The sequence below is a fragment of the Pyxicephalus adspersus genome, chromosome 3 (assembly GCF_032062135.1).
Source record: "Pyxicephalus adspersus chromosome 3, UCB_Pads_2.0, whole genome shotgun sequence".
In the NCBI taxonomy this organism is placed as follows: Eukaryota; Metazoa; Chordata; class Amphibia; order Anura; family Pyxicephalidae; genus Pyxicephalus; species Pyxicephalus adspersus.
In genome coordinates, this window is record NC_092860.1 from 5237607 (window position 1) to 5254072 (window position 16466).

The window sequence follows — 16466 nt, forward strand, 5'->3', positions numbered from 1 at the left end:
ACGTAACTTCCGGTTTTGTTTTTCTCCCGGAAGTGATAGTTTTGTTGATGTCTGTGCGGTGATTTTGCCGGTAGAATGGGCCGTGCTGAGCGGAAAGCGGAGATGCGGGAAGAGATAGTGCGGCGAGAGCAGCATAGGGAGCGGAGGAGGCAGGTGGGAGACGGCAGGAAGCGGGCTGGGAGGTGCAGAAAGGACGGGAATAATGGAGGCTTACTTCTCATTGCAGATCTCCCGAATATTACATAAGACGCCGGCCGAGAGGAGCCCTGGGGAGCGACAGCTGCTGGAGAGTTATGCCGAGTTGGTGCAGGAGCTGGAGAGACACCAGCAGAAGAGGGAGAGGCAACGGAACCGGGAGGAAGAGGTGTGTGTACCGGGGAGGGGGGTACCTGCTGTGCAGGTGTACCGGATGTGTGCTAGGGAAAGAGGCGGAGGAGACAGCAGGGGGTGTCACTAAATACAGCATTGATCAGACAGGGGGTCACTAAATACAGCAATAATCAGACAGGAGGGTGTCACTAAATACAGCATTGATTGGGCAGGGGGGTGTCACTAACAACCACATTGATCGGGCAGGGGGGTGTCACTAACAACCACATTGATACTGTCTGTCACTTAGAACACACATCTCTACCGTCCTAACCACAGCTGCATATATTTTATATTGAATTCCAGCCACTTGATTTATCTATTTGGCTTAGTTGTTTTTATGTGTAGGCGTGTCTAAAACAGTGGCCACTTGTATCTTACTTTGAAAAAAACGTACTTCAGACTTCTCAATATCTATTATTGAGATTGAAACAATAGTAGAGAATAGTGAGGTTTAAAGCACTCATGCACAGACAACTCACAAGAAAAACAACCTAACAATGTCCTGTATAAAAGATAAACTGAATATACAACAGCTGGGTGATGAGATGGCAAATAACGTTTATGATGTAAATAAAGGAAAAACATTTCATATTATTACCAGTAGGTAATGTTTAGAGCTCAGTTCTTTCTTTTCAGTAAGAAAGTGAAAGAGGAAAGGATAGCCATAGAAAGACACAACTTTTAGAAGAAGGGAGGAAGGACCTAGTGAAAGAGATCAAATGAGAACAGCTACAGGAGAGAGGGAATGAAGAGAAAGGGAAGTAAGGAGTATGGATCCTCAAGGCTAAATGTAACATCAGTTAGGACATGTGAGATATCCATAGGTGCCAGGGTCATTACTGAGAGCACAGGGCAGTTTGTGAATAATCATATTTTAATTTACTTTAAACTTGGCAAGGTCCAGGATGCCTTCCAGAATCTGGCTATAGAAGTGTGAGAAAATGAATGAGTTTACTCCTTACTGCTTATCTTTTTGCAGGCAGCTGCTATTCCAGATTATCGGGGACCAAGTGGTGTCTGGACTCTACTGAACAAGGGCAGAAGCGTGAGGTGAGCTGACTCCAGACTCAAATATACAAAACTGAAAAATGCTTGACCATATTGTGGTATTGTGACCATACCACCACAGTTCTTATTGCAGTATTGAGCAGAAATAATTCCATAGAACACTGCACATTTTTCACTACAATCTGCACTTAATGAATGACTCAATGCCAGCACAGTGTGGAGTAAACGCTCCCGTGTCCAGCAGAGAGCATTATTCGTTGTCTGCTATAAATAGGTCATAATGTGCATTTATCTTTTATTTATTTTTTTATTGAGACAATAATAAACTTAATAAACCCTTTATTTGTTTTGTGTAGCACTGGTGATCTAAGTGAAGCCCAGCCAACCTTTACACATATGTGTATTGCTCGGCTCCACAAAGCAGGACTGGTAAGTTGCTAAAACATCATATGTTGTGTTGACTGATGAAACTTATTCAGTAAGGCAAGGGCTACATTGTACATAAAGCCCATCTCCAGCCATTACTATTTATAGGGAACAGGGAACCTCTGTCAGGTTACTAGACTTTTCTTCACTTCCTGTGTGGTCAGAGTAATGGGCAAAACAGTTTTCTCTTGGTGCCATTTAAATGTTGCAATTTTGGTCAGGTTTTTAATAATGTCTTTGTCCTTCACTTCCCTAATGGTCAACAGGACTGGAAATGGAGACAACCTATCCAGATATCTATTCAGATTTGCCCTGCAAAAATCCTTTATAAAAATAAAACCTTTCTTAGTTTGTGTCATCAGATCATTAAAATCACATTACTCCCTCACATTACAAATTACTCCCTCTTTCATTTCTAAGGTTTTATGAAGCAGGGCATATTAAAAATTTTACGGTACTGATCAGGTCATAAAATTAAGTGAATATAACTTTAGACAACAACCTGTTGCATATTACACCATGTGTTTATTATCGATCTTAATGAAGAGGTGAGAGTAAGGCAGGGTACCACTCCATCCTTCTCCCCCTCCCCTTTCCATAGAGCAGAATAGTGCTGTATGTATTGATCTCGTTCATGCATCGTGCAGTCTTTTCTCTTTGTAAAGGATCGGGAAAGATCCTTTTCAACAACAATTATTGCACGTATATACCCAATCTTAGAGTGAATCCTCTTTATTATTGCTTTTTCACTCCTTCCTTGGAAACTTTAACAACTGGTATGCAAGTGGTCAGGCATTTTGTTGGCTGTGCAAAGAAAAGTAAAAAAAAAAGAAAAAAAAAAAAAGGAAGGAAGGAAAGTAAAAAGCCACTCCCAGAAGAGAAAGAGGTCTGTGCTATTGTCAGATTTTCTAGTAAGTTTGCAGGCACATTGCAACCCATTCAACAAAATATTTTGTGGAATGGAAAACTGCTGGAAGTAAGCATTTCAATCATTTATTTTCGTGCAATTCTTTAAGGTAATGCTGATCTCAACCCAGATCGACACACCAGATCATAGGCCAGGGAGGAGGTCAGGGTATGGTGCAGTCAAAATGTGTTCCCTAAAATGACATCCCCAAAAATCAAGTATGGGGAAAGAATACTGATTGATCTTTGAGCATACTAATACAGCAGATCCAGTTCTAGATTGTGTTTTGTCTTCTACAGGTGCAGCATGTTGTGTCACAGAATTGTGATGGACTTCACCTCCGCAGCGGATTACCTCGAGAAGCCACTTCTGAAGTCCATGGAAACATGTACATTGAAGTAAGAATGTCTGTTTTGTGTGGTGCTGTTTTTGTGTCCATTCAATTACCCTCTCTCCACCCGCCAACCAGACTGAGATGGCTTACAGTGTAGATAAGTCCCTAGCCCCACAATCCGCTTATGGGGTGTCACTCTTTTTGACTTTATTGGGTTTAATCATTTTACTTACCCATACTCTTTTTTGAAACAAACTCTCCATACTATAAATCTTTTACTTATACCAACTAACTTGTTGACACCCTTTTATTGACTATTTACCTATAAGTCCTAGTGGTTTCTGTTCTGCTCCTTGTTTGGCTCGGATTGCCCTGAAGTGTTTTTGCAGACCAGTAAAACACGTCAAGTGGCACAGTCTAATCTTGTCTTCTGTTAATTCAGGTGAACTATTGTACTTAAGATCTTTTAACAAAACCACAAAATCTATTTTTTGTTTACAGACTTATAGGAAGTCGGGTATTAAAAATCAAGAATTTTACTTCATGTTGTTTTTAGATTCATATAAATACATTTGGTGATTTTAACTATAATTTTGTTTGTCTTCGTTTGCTTGGGTTTCTTCCCTTTATTCCAAAAACATGGAGTGAGGTTAATTGGCTTCCACCCAAAATTGACCCGAGGCTGTAATAATGACATATGACTATGGTAGGGACATGAGATTATGAACGGCTTTAAGGGCAGCTAGTGACATGGTCTTTGTACAGCGGTATGTAATATGTTGGCGCTATATAAATACTGTGTAATAATTAAGTTCAACTATCAACTTACCTTATTTGCCCCTTTTGGTCTGTGAAAGATACCATTTCGATTTGTTTTGTGATATATTCAATAAGTTCTTCCATAAGTTGATCCTGCTGGAAATCTTGTTGGCTGCGGACTGTGTTTTTAGCCTGTGCTGCACTCAATTGATTTATACTAATCCAGAATATCCTTGAGGATAACAGAACCGTGCCTCACATATATGCTAAAGGGAGACCATTTTGTCCTATGTGTAGTAAGTGAACATTGTCACTAAAAGAGAGGAAGTGTGCTACTGGCAGACAATAAAAAAGAAATGTAAACTACATCTGGGAATTGACACATTGCAGGTAATTGATTTATTTGCAGGGTTTAGGAATCTTTGGGTTTAGAAAATGTGTATGGAGATAAACACAGAACTGCTATTGCTGATCTCTGAAAACATCTGGTTGTCTGGCTCTTTGGCTTCCATAGATGAAATCTCTGACATTGACATAAAACAAATCTGCAGCAGAGTGAAGTTCTGTACCAATGTTTTCAGCATATTGAAACAATCAGAATTCCATAGCAGCCCGGAAACTATTTTTATTATGAAGATGAGGTTCAGTAATGATGGCTTTTGTATTTTTCTCAGTACAGGTCTTGTAGGACATAAACACCTGAATGGACTAACTGACTGTGTTGCAGTAATTTTAATATTTTTTTTTTCTCTCTGTTAGGTTTGTACATTGTGTTCCCCGCACAGAGAATATGTGAGGCTGTTTGATGTGACAGAACGCACTGCCCTTCACAAACACAACACTGGACGCAATTGTCACAAATGCGGAGGAGAGCTGAGAGACTCTATTGTGCATTTTGGGGAGCGAGGGAAGCTGACACAACCACTGAACTGGGCGGGAGCTGTAAAAGCTGCTGAAAAGGCAGATGTCATCTTGTGCCTAGGATCCAGCCTAAAGGTAGTCGTTATGACCTCTAGTCTGCTTGTAAGCAGATAATCTATAGTTTTATATGATATGTGTGGGATAGTTCTGACAATATCCGAAACCAAACCTTTTTTGGAAAGAGTAAAGAATAATTAGGTTGGAGTTTTGCCATTTGCATCTCACTAGAGATATTTTCATCATTTTCTGTTCCGTAGACTCAACAGAAAGTTACAGGAAATCTTTTCAAATTGTGGGAAATCATGTCTTAGTTGTCACTTGGAGTAGTGTCCCCTTTGGAAAATTCCCTGATCATTTTCTGTCCAAATGACAGCAGGACAAACAGAAGGTGAATTGCTTGAGAGGCAACACAGCAATACAATTCCTACCATTGTATTCAATACAAAATAATTGGCTTTAAATACACTTTGAGAAAAACTTGTCATAATAGAGATATGAGCCTAGTACTAGTTGGTCAGCTGACATTTTAATGAGAAGTTCTTCTGCTTAAGGGTTCAGGGTATTTGCTGACGTCCATCCACTTTTTTTTCCTTTTCCTTTTTTGGTCCAAGTTTTTTTTTCTAGTTCTTCACTCTTTACGGGTAACATCTTTAGCTTCCCCTTTCAATTACTGGGGAAGACCAGTACACGGTTGTAATTTATTCGGTGGACCACAAGGTTGTAATTTTGCTGTCTGCAGCCTTAGCATAATCCCTTCCTGGGCCAGGCAATCCAATCCAGCTGACCAGAGGTGTTGGGCTGTTGTAGAAATATTGCTTCCGGGGTGCTCCACCTCTTATTTTTGAAGCTGCTTAGGTGCAGCGGAAAGTGGACAAGACTTTGCTGGCATTTATTCTGGCCAAAAACTATTTGGTGCTCTCATCCACTGCTTTCCTTCTATAATCCACTCTGGCAGTCATCATTTCTGGCAGTGACAGGCACTTGTGGCTGCAGTAATGTCCAGGTCTAAGCTTTTTCTGCTACCTGTGTGATACTTCCCCCAGCTCCTAGATTGTAAGCTCCTCGGAGCAGGGTCCTCTCCTCCTCCTGTGTCACTGTCAGTATCTGTCTGCAATTTACAACCCCTATTTAAAGTATAGCACTACATAATATGTTTGTGCTATATAAATTCTGTATAATAAATATACCTGGTGGTATTGCTACTTCACTCTGTTCCCCAAAGTCTTTGAAATGTCAGTTATCCTGGCACTGTTGGCCTTTTTTTTCTTTTGCAAGTCTGTGCAGGGAGGTCAAACTGGGATACACAGAGGGCCAAAATTAAAAAACTTAGACAAAGTTGCGGGCCAATCTTGAAATGTATTGAAAAAATGTTTCCTTCTCATTAGATATAAACCCTTTAATCTGGAAAAAGCCTAAAGTAGAGAAAGAGGCATAAAAAATGATTTGATTTATTTTAATGAAGAAAAAATCGTATGCCACTTTCTCTATTTGTAGCATTCTGAGTAAAATTTCAATGGTAACCTTTTTACACAGTCTAACAATAATAATAACCATATTCTTCTATGAAACTCCAACCATTCAAATCCATGCCTTGGAGTAACAAGGAAAAGTACAGCTGATGGGGAGTGCTGGAAATGCCAGACACGGCCAATGCGGAGCTAAATTTAATGGGGGGCCAGCCGCAGAAACTCCCTCTTCGTTGAAATAGCGCCTCTATTAAAATTCCCGGCATTGTCCCACGCATAGGCAGAGAGCCCGCTGGTCTATAGAGGCGAGTGGTGCCAGGAATTGTAGTAGCGGCGCTATTTCAATGCAGCGACTGGCCAGCTGCAGTTTAAATTTAGGATTCCTTTGGGGGCCAAAAAAAAAAAAAAAAAGCACATTGGGGGCCAGAGTTTGACACCCCTGGTCTAGTGAAAAGAATAGGTTTTAGGTTTTGCAGGCTTTGGTCCAGGCACAGTTTTAGGCCTTCTAAACCTAAAGAGTGACTGTGAGTTGATGCCATGATACTCATATAAAAGGTAGGTATTTGTGCACCTACTTCTCAGGGTTCAATAAGCTCTGTCATCTACAAGATTTTATTAGGCTAACTCAAACCCAAGGCCAATATTCAAATGTGTCTATTTCAGATGTTTGTTAAAGGGTTCATCGAGGATTTGATGGGGGGGTGGGTTTGCCTCTAGTAAGGAGTGATAAGTAGATGAATATTGGAAATGGGGTGCTGTTAATGTATTAATTTGTCTATAATTAACTATAGCTTGTTTGTTCACCTGTTCCTTAATAATTGATGGCACGTGGACACACTTAGGTGTGTCTTCCTGGCTAACAATTTCCAAAGTCTCATTTGTTCAGGGTTTGACTAGTTATGGATAACTTCTCAGCCCATAGTTAAACCTTATCAGCTGGAATGCTATCCCTCCATAGGGGAAGAATGTGCATAAAGCCATTTATATTCATATCCATACACACCACAGTAGCTAACTGAAGCTTCATTCAAAAATCTGAGCCATATATATCTACAGCACAATGGAAATCTGTAAGTCTTTAACAGAGATCTGCCTTTAAGCCTAAAGTGTATACAATAACCTTATTGTAACAATGTATAATATTCATAGGGATTTCATTGTGAATGCATGTGACTCATAGCTGTTATCTTTCTTCACTTTTGGTTTTAAAGCTGTACCTGTTTTTTTCATGCAGTCAATAATAACCTCTGCTGGTTTGTATCAACTGACTCTAGGAGTTATGTTTAAGTTAGCAGTCATTACCAGTGCCTGAAAAATAATGTGGTAAAGCTATAGTCAGAGAATTTGTGGGCGTCTGAGCTTGTGTAATTCACATTTCTAGTTGTCCACTTGCAGGATAATAAATATATATATATTTGTAGGTCAGTTCAACACATTTTTACAAAGCATTAAGGTGTACTGGTCTACTACATAGATGTCATACTTAATATCCGTACATGATAAATGATTAGTAATGTGCTGCTAAGCCCTTTTTCACAACAGTTTGTACATGGCGCTTTTTGGCATTTATGCTGTCTTGTGCTAACACTATAGCATTAGTGTTGTGCATTGTTACAAAAAAAATGACCTTTACCAATAAATAACAGTCGTGCATCTATATTGTGCCTCTCACATGACTAACTATGTATATGGTGATACAGTAAACTCCCTGTTATCCAGCTCTCAAGCAACCAGCACCCCTTTGCTTCCCCTACTGTCAAACTTTTTCTTTCCTTAGACTCCTGTCATACCACACGTGGCCAGCAGGGGCTGCTGTGGTAATGTGATTTTACCTAGCAGAAATATCTACAGCATATTGTATAAAGTTTTATAAAGAAACTGCCCCAAAACCTGATATTAGCGCACCCCATGTGTCTTCAATAAAATAAACTGCACATATATTTTATTATAGAAATATGCTCCCACGTGTATTATTAATAATAATCTATACCTATACTTCATTATGATCTGCTCCTGTGTTTTTTTTAAATAACGTTATGCACCCATAATATAAAAATATTTATATTAATATGCTATAGGATATAGATATAGTTAGGACTATGAGGATGCAGCTCAGCTGTTTAGCTTATTACAACATAACTGCAATAAAAGTTATCTGCATGCTTGTTTTAGGAGTGTGAACTAAGCCACTGAAAAAAAAAAAAAAAAGATTAGTTTTTCATCCAGGGAATCAACATTCTTTATATTGAGTTCACCATTTCTCAGGTCATCTATAATAAATCATTGCACTTGATGCTGTTATTGCCCTACATCTACAGATGCTGGAATGAATACTGGTTTCAAATTGTTTTTGGTTTTGCCTAGCATGTCCTATATCACAATAATTGTGTTTTTCGTGGACCAGCACCTTACTGTTATTTCTGCATACAAGTGGGGTATAAAGTTCATTGCAAAAATCTATGTAACTGAGAGTTTTCATACCTGGACAGGACTGTAGACTTTGTACAGCGCTGCGTAATATGCCAGCGCTATATAAAGTGTAATAATAATAATTGGTCACCTCTTTGGGAGAAGAATTCTCAAATTATTTTTTCCCCCCTACCTAATCTTGAGGGCTTTTACTTATCCTGTCATGTGCTGTCCTTTTCAAGACATATTGAGACTTACCTATAAGTCTAGGTGCACACTGGCAGTGAGGTTGTAGTGGGTTTATCTCTTCCTCATGCCAGGGAAACACCATCTCTTCAGTGGCGGTTCCATAGGGAATGAAGAGGGCCGGTATTGTCAAAAGTGTGGTGCGAGTGATCAAAGCAGCTGGCAAGGTTCCAGCCGTGTAGAGTGACTTCGGATCAAATCACAAAGGAGGTCTAAAGCTGCCCTAACTTAAAGAATATGTCATTCAATTCTCATTTTACTGACTCACATTACTGACCAATTCAGCAGAAGGACTTCCTTTTTTAATGTTTTTTTTATTGATCCATTTCATGTTATGTTAGAGGGAATGCCCATCTCTAATGCTGTTCTGTAATATTGTTGCGAATAGTAACCTGTAACACTGATCATTTTTTAAAATATATATTCATTGATATCTTAATTGATCTTTTCAGGTGCTTAAGAAATACCATTGTTTGTGGGGCATGAACAGGCCTGCGAGTCGACGTCCCAAACTCTACATTGTCAATTTACAGGTATATATATGTATTTTTATTTTCTTTATTTTAAGCGTTTGTAATATTTGCCATCAGCCCTGTCTAAATAAAGAAATGTCTTATAGTTCAGTCTTCACCAACCTTTCAGGATGAATTTTTTTTAAAGATAAATACATTTGTAAAATAATGATCTTCCTAATGGTGCCTTATGAGGACTATGCAGGCTCTGATTCGTTGATCAGCTCACGGTTATGTGAAGTATTACTATTGTTACTATTATCATTAGTTGCATTACTAAATTACTGAATTACTAAAGAAATGTAAAATATTTGTTTGTGTTTTCTCACTCATTAAGCTGCGTACACGCTTCCAATTTTTATCGTTCAAAACGAACGACGAACGATCGATTGGGCAAAAATCGTTCGTAAAAAAAGTAACCAACGACGCCGACGAACGAGGATAGTGTTGGAAACGAACGACCGGACCGGCGGATCGGATTGGACGACGATCGTTGACCATGGTTCGTGTGTACGATCGTTCATTGATCGTCCATGGTCTGAGCATGCGTGATGAACGAACGTTCCTGCGGTGCACGTAACTTCCTGTATCGTTCAAACGATCGCATCTATTGTGTGTACAATATCTACGAACGATCGTGTCGTTATCTGTATGTACAGGATCGGTGCTATACGATCGTTCGCAGATATCGTGCAGGATCGTTCGTCGTTCGTTTACCAACGATAATAATTGGAAGTGTGTACGTAGCTTTAGTGGTTTATTTCATTCCAATCTAAGACCAAACAAGAAATGATAGTTATCAGAGACAAACCATTTGATGCCAAAATATTAAATATAACAGTTAAAGAAAATACAAAGTTAAGGTCATAGTTACCTAAAAGAGCATCTGAACAATAAAATAAAACAATCATATGAGAATCGGTATTTGTGGAGCGGGGTGACTGTTGTAATGGTGGAAACAATACTGAAGTGTACGGCTCGGTGACGGTTGCCTCATACAACTTAATACTACACTGACGTCACGCTGCGCCTCCCTTGTTTTTCCATCTCTAGTACAGTTCGTGAATTTAGTGCAAAATAAAGGCGAAAGTTGTCATTCACAATCTACATTTTTCTGTGGACCACCAAAATTTTCCACCACTGGTTGGCGACCGCTTATCTAGTTTGAATTGATTACTTCCCTTTGCTTTCCCATTTCACAACATATACAATAATACAAATGCATACCATCTGTCCCTATGAGTGTATTTGGGGCCTACAGTGCTGATTGACTAACAAACATGTTTTACTTTAATATGCATAATGGCAAAATATAATTCATATAGTAAAAAAAAAGACAAATTTTGTACATCTGTAACTTTTGCTGCAGTAATATCCCTAAAGAGTATGTAAACCCTAACCAAATGTCTTGTGTGATTTGGGTTTCCTTTTGGTGCACTATATATAAATAAAAAAAAACTGAATCAATTCCCTGTACTGTCTGCAGTGTTTTATCAAACAATGTTATCAGGAAAGCTGTTAAGATGACAAAATATCTCCCTATGTAATGGAGATGAGGAATGAGTGATGTCCTGTAGTTGTAACATGTTTCCTTCCCTAAAGCTACGTACACACGTCAGATTTTTATCGCCCGATAATCGGCATCGGCCAATTATCGGGCGAAAATCTGCCGTGTGTACAGTCGGTGTCGTCCATCGTCCGGACGACCGACCTGCCGGATCCACGGACGATGGACGACAGCCGATCGTAATGAAAGTGAAGGGGAGAGCGCGCAGCAGGGTGCCGCTCCGTCGCTCTCCCCCTTCCCTCTCCATAGAGCATGAACAGTGCTGTATGTACAGCACCGTTCATGCATCGTGCAGTCCCTTGTCGTTGGAAAGGATCGTGAAAGATCCTTTCCAACGACAAAAATTGGCAGTGTGTACGCAGATTAACACTGCTTCATTACTTCATTACTGGCAGGATCACCAGGTAAAAATAAGGAAAGTCAAAACAATTCAAAGCAACCACATCTAAGGACAGATAAGCTGACATATTGCACTTTGAGTAAATATTTGACCATTAAGGTGACCATTGACCTGTAAAGATCAGCTATAGTTATGTGAACTCTACAGAAGGGTGGCTTACAGGTTAATAATGTTGATCAATTTGTCAGGGTAGGAACATTGTGGCCTGGCAGAAAAAAACTAGCAACCCCCCCCCTATAATTGTTGCTAATGTAATTTTAAACAGAACCTTTGGTACAAATTTGCTTCCTCCTACATTAAATCTTTGTTTTTATTGGCACCAAAAATATGGGACTTTTTAGAAATATACCACAACATACACTGATTAAAAGTTGATATTTTATTAAAATATTAATAATAACACATACAAACAATAAAATCACTTATATCAAGCAACTACTTTGGTTGTAATGTTTGTCCATAATATTGACAACATAGTTTTGATCTTCAAAATTGACAAAAACTGTTCATCACACAGCTAACATTTCAATCATATCTTTGTTAATGGTATCCATTGCTAACATGTTTCACAGCACATTTGTCTGCTTCCTCAGACCAGAAAACCATACAACTATAAATGCTCAATTGCTTGATAAATCATTGATTATAAATTCTGAAAATTCCAGAAATATATATATTTGTATATATACAATTGATTTCTAAATCCTTTATACATATGTATATTTTAGATACCACAATATTATATCTTAGAGCCAAAATGGAATGATAACGTAAGAGACTAACCACAAATAAACAACCAACTATATGTACAGGCAGTCCCTGGGTTTGGACATCCGAAATACGCGTGACTCCTAGATACAAACGGGGGCTTCCCTGCTCGCTTGTGTGCGGAACGGAGGCTTGATGGGAAGGGAAGGGGGGGCAGTTTGCATGACTTGAAGAAATCTTTTGCTAAACACAGCTGAGGTTGTGGGTGATTTTAAGGACTGAGCTCTTTCTGCAGCCTCTTGTAACTCCTTAATGGCCAAGACAAACTCTGTGGTTGTTTCTTTTTCCATATCAAGGCACAACTTGCTCCAGAAGTTAATGAATGTCTAGGCTCCATAAAAAAAAATGTTATTTTGTTTGCGAATAACTTTATAACTTGTTTGGGAGGATTTTATATAGTAACTGACCCCACACTGCCTAATAATATGTTGACTTGCCTTACATAGCATGTACAATATGCTTATATGATCTAAAGCAGCGGTCCCCAACCACCGGGCCGCGGCCCACTACCGGTCCGCGGCGGTGTTTTCAGTGGGCCGCGAGTACATGATCCATTATTGAAAACGAAGCGGCACCCAACCACCATCCGCGGACTGGAAGTGGTCCGCAGCGGTGTTTGTATGAGATGCCGGTAAATGTACACAGTAGTCTGTGTACAAGCAATGCGAGCACATGACATGCAGCTCGATTGGCTGTCAGATGTCATGTGATCGCTTTGAAGCAGCAGAGGTGCACAGAGAGAAAAGAGAAGACGCCAGAGTATGTCTTCTCTTTTCTCTCTGTGCATCCCCCCCCCGTCCTCAGAGAAATTTCCTTCCGTGAAACCGGTCCCTGGGGCCAAAAAGGTTGGGGACCGCTGATCTAAAGGATATTTGGAAGTAATGAAAGGCATATATCAAAGCTGGTAACTGCTGCTCATTCACCCTCACCGCAGAGATGATCACCTGCCCCTTAAGATGCTAGCAACCAGGTTGCTGGAGAGGGTCCCTTCAGATTTATTAGCCATAAAGCATTTTTGAAACTGCTAGAAAGACTTCTGTAAAGAGACAGCTCTTTTACCTTTGTCAGAACAACAATGACCCTGTCCTTTATGGGGTGCCCTTGGTAGCCATTCGGGGTTTTTTTATTTTCTTCTTCATGATAGCTGTAGTCTGGTTTGTTTTTACTGTAGGTATCAAGTAACTTTTTCTTCTCTGAAAATGTAAATGCTCGTAGTCCCCGGTATAATAATAAACTATAATGTAATTCTTTATTTTCTCCAGTGGACACCCAAGGATGCTCTGGCTACACTAAAGATCCATGGCAAGTGTGATGATGTCATGCAGCTCCTAATGAACGAACTGAAACTGGATGTCCCAGAATATGACCGGTGATTACATTTGGTTTGCCATAAATCACTATGCACTCAGTCTAATCATTTCTGTATATTTACAATTTTATTTTATTTCTCAGGTCACTAGATCCAATATTTTCTATAGCCGTTCCACTGTGTCCCGGAGAAGAAAACAGCCATTCTCGCTCACCCATCAAGGCAGTGGAGACTCAAAAACCTCAAGAACAGACAATACAAAACTGCCAGCAGCCTGTAAATGGGGGCTGGTTTGGTAAAGGCTGCACCAAAGGAAGAAAAACAAAAAGATAATTTTTACATTTTTTTATACAAGTTTTTTTCTTCTGAATTGCCCTTTTACTTGCAAAAAACAAACAAACCTCTTAGACCCATATATGTAAATGGAGTAAAAGTGAAAGTATTGCCCATAGTAATCATCCAGCTGCACTTTTAAGGCATATTTAAAGAGGAACTAATTAAAAAACGGAAACCTGCACTCGCCTTATTTTACTGAGAGCTCCTGATTTGTCCAGCCCTGTCTTTATCCCAGAGGAAGCATCGGGCGCCTCCATCTTTTCTTCTTCCGGCTCACACCGTGCAGGGTGGGTGGGGGTTGTGGGGGTTAGTGCTGATCCTAATGCGCATGCTTGAGATCAGCCTTTTTGTCCCATTAGAGGAAGAAATGCCCCGTCTGCACATACCTGAGATTGGGCATGCTCAAAAGGAGAAGCCTCCCGAATGCGTGACTTGGGCCCAATGCTCCCATTTTGTCTTTTTCACCACGGCGAGAAAGACAAAGGGGAGGGGCTTCACTTTTAGGGTAAGGAAAAAATTAAGTAATTTTTAACCTTACATTGGGGTTGTCTACTTTTTCATGTAAAGTAAAAATTCTAGTAATAGGTCTGCTTTATTCCCCAGAATTGTAATACAGTATGTTGTAGCTCTCCCCAGGCATTAGTTTTTATTTTTTAAAGACCACATCAGACATTGTTAAGCTGTAAAACATTGTTTTTTTTAACTTTTTTATTCTCCAAGATGCACTGTAATGCAGACACTCCATTAAACTTTCTCAATGCTAAAACGTGGAGTAAAAAAAACTAAACGTGGGGAGGAGAAATTCCTATTTTTTTCTATAGTTTCTTCAATGCAGAAGGTATTCTGAGTACCTAAAATCTTGAGAGAAGATGGTGCACCATAGTGCAGGGTTATCTGGGCAAGATTTGGGCCTCTCACGTGCAATGCCTCTTTTAGTCTTCCCTCGCTTTATTAGTGGCTTGGGCTTTTTTATCCAATGCTTTTCAGGGTTTGGGAACTTAAGCCATCTTGATTGGCCAGCACTGATGTATGTTAGGAATTTAAAGGAGCTGTGCTTGTGCAGCTCGGGGTACATTATATAGAAGATTGAGAACAGATGGGTACGTTTTTGGCATTGCAGAAGCTATATTGAATGTATTTTCTGCAATAAAGAGCCTGCCTGCTTCTTATATATATATATATATATATATATATATGGTATATTATATATTATAATAGGTATATTATATAGCATAGGGTAACTCCCCTATTGTGGCGATCTGGAAAAATTGGCAACATCTTCACTTTTACTTTATTTATTACAAATCGGCCCCTGTGACCTTTTTTGCCGTTTGCACAATGTTTTCCATTTTGTGTTTTAAATAAAAAAAATTTTTTTTACAAAAAAAAAAACTTTTTTGCACGTGTCGTTTACTCTGCCCAAAGTAAAAATGGCCGCCGGAATGGGAATAGCGTTTCGTGTTGCTATGGTAGTCAAGGGCGCGTCACTTCCGGTTGGCCGCCCAAAGAAGCTTCTTGTAGATTGACACCGCATAGGAGACGGGATGATTCGGAACGGAGACGGCCAACCCGCCCCGGAGCGGAATCCTTCCCGGCAGACCGTACGAGTGTGGTGCGATGGATGGTGAGACATCTGGCCTCGTCTTACATTCTGTTTTTAGCTGCTGATCTTTTCTCAGCTTTCCGTGTGGAATCCGGTGCAAATCGTAATCGCCGGGATCGGTGCACCGATCATGTGACATTTACTGTGCACGTGCAGATCCCGCGTCACGAGCTGCCAATCCTGCAAAATAATGATTATAGAAATCTGATGATTCGCTGTCACCTCCTCCATTCTGGTGAATGTTGCAAACGGGTTTTATTTTCGCCCACGCACATTCTTTTTCGCATGGCATTGCATAAACCATTGTAAATCTGCAGCTGTATTAAAATACCTGGAAAATGTACAGATGCCCTTGGGCTGGCATAGGGTGACAACGCCGTGTCACTGGCTCCTAATTGTAGCCCTGCGTTGTCACATCTGCAGACTATAGGCCGATGCTGAGGGTGCACAGGCGTGGCAGTTGCTGCATATTGCATGAAGGGGGCGGAAAGCAGAGCCGGATCTGCAACAAGGCAGCCCTAGGCGGGAGTCTGGGGCCCAATGGATGAACACAGGGGCCCTGGGGAAGTGTCTGGGGCACAATTGGTTGATCACAGGGGCCCTAGGTGGGAGTCTGGGGCACAATGGATGATCACAGGGGCCCTAGGTGGGAGTCTGGGGCCCAATGGATGAACACAGGGGCCCTAGGCAAGAGTCTGGGGCCCAATGGATAATCACAGGGGCTCTAGGCGGGAGTCTGGGGCCCAATGGATGATCACAGAGGCGCTAGGCAGGAGTCTGGGGTCCAATGGGTGATCACAGGGGCCCTAGGCAAGAGTCTGGGGCCCAATGGATGATCACAGGGGCTCTAGGCGGGAGTCTGGGGTTCAATGGGTGATCACAGGGGCCCTAGGCGGGAGTCTGGTGCCCAATGGGTGATTACAGGGCCCTGGCTACAACATTCATACGTGTACGGCAAACCAGAGAAGGAGCTCAGTTGGTTAGATAGATGCCATTGGTTTCCTTGACCCTGATTTATGAAAGCTCTCCAAGGCTGGAGAGAATACACTTTCAGAAGTGAACTGGGTGATCCAGAAAACATGAAATGAAATTTTTTAAAAAATCCTTTTACTGTTTGCTAGCA

The 16466-nt window shown here is 40.5% G+C and overlaps 2 protein-coding genes across 2 annotated transcripts in view; both read left to right on the forward strand.

The window, feature by feature from the left end:
• Nucleotides 1-14912, forward strand: SIRT7 (sirtuin 7). Its single transcript, XM_072403182.1, has 9 exons — nt 1-153; nt 227-415; nt 1352-1422; nt 1737-1809; nt 3013-3111; nt 4566-4802; nt 9301-9381; nt 13358-13464; nt 13548-14912. The coding sequence occupies exons 1-9, from the start codon at nt 76-78 to the stop codon at nt 13735-13737; spliced, it is 1125 nt and encodes a 374-aa protein (XP_072259283.1). The 5' UTR covers nt 1-75; the 3' UTR covers nt 13738-14912.
• A 320-nt stretch (nt 14913-15232) lies between these two features.
• Nucleotides 15233-16466, forward strand: part of PCYT2 (phosphate cytidylyltransferase 2, ethanolamine) — a 20362-nt gene continuing 19128 nt past the window's right edge. The window contains exon 1 of the mRNA XM_072403183.1: nt 15233-15364. Coding sequence (XP_072259284.1) covers nt 15285-15364 — 80 coding nt within the window. The 5' untranslated portion in view covers nt 15233-15284. The remainder of the gene's footprint in view (nt 15365-16466) is intronic.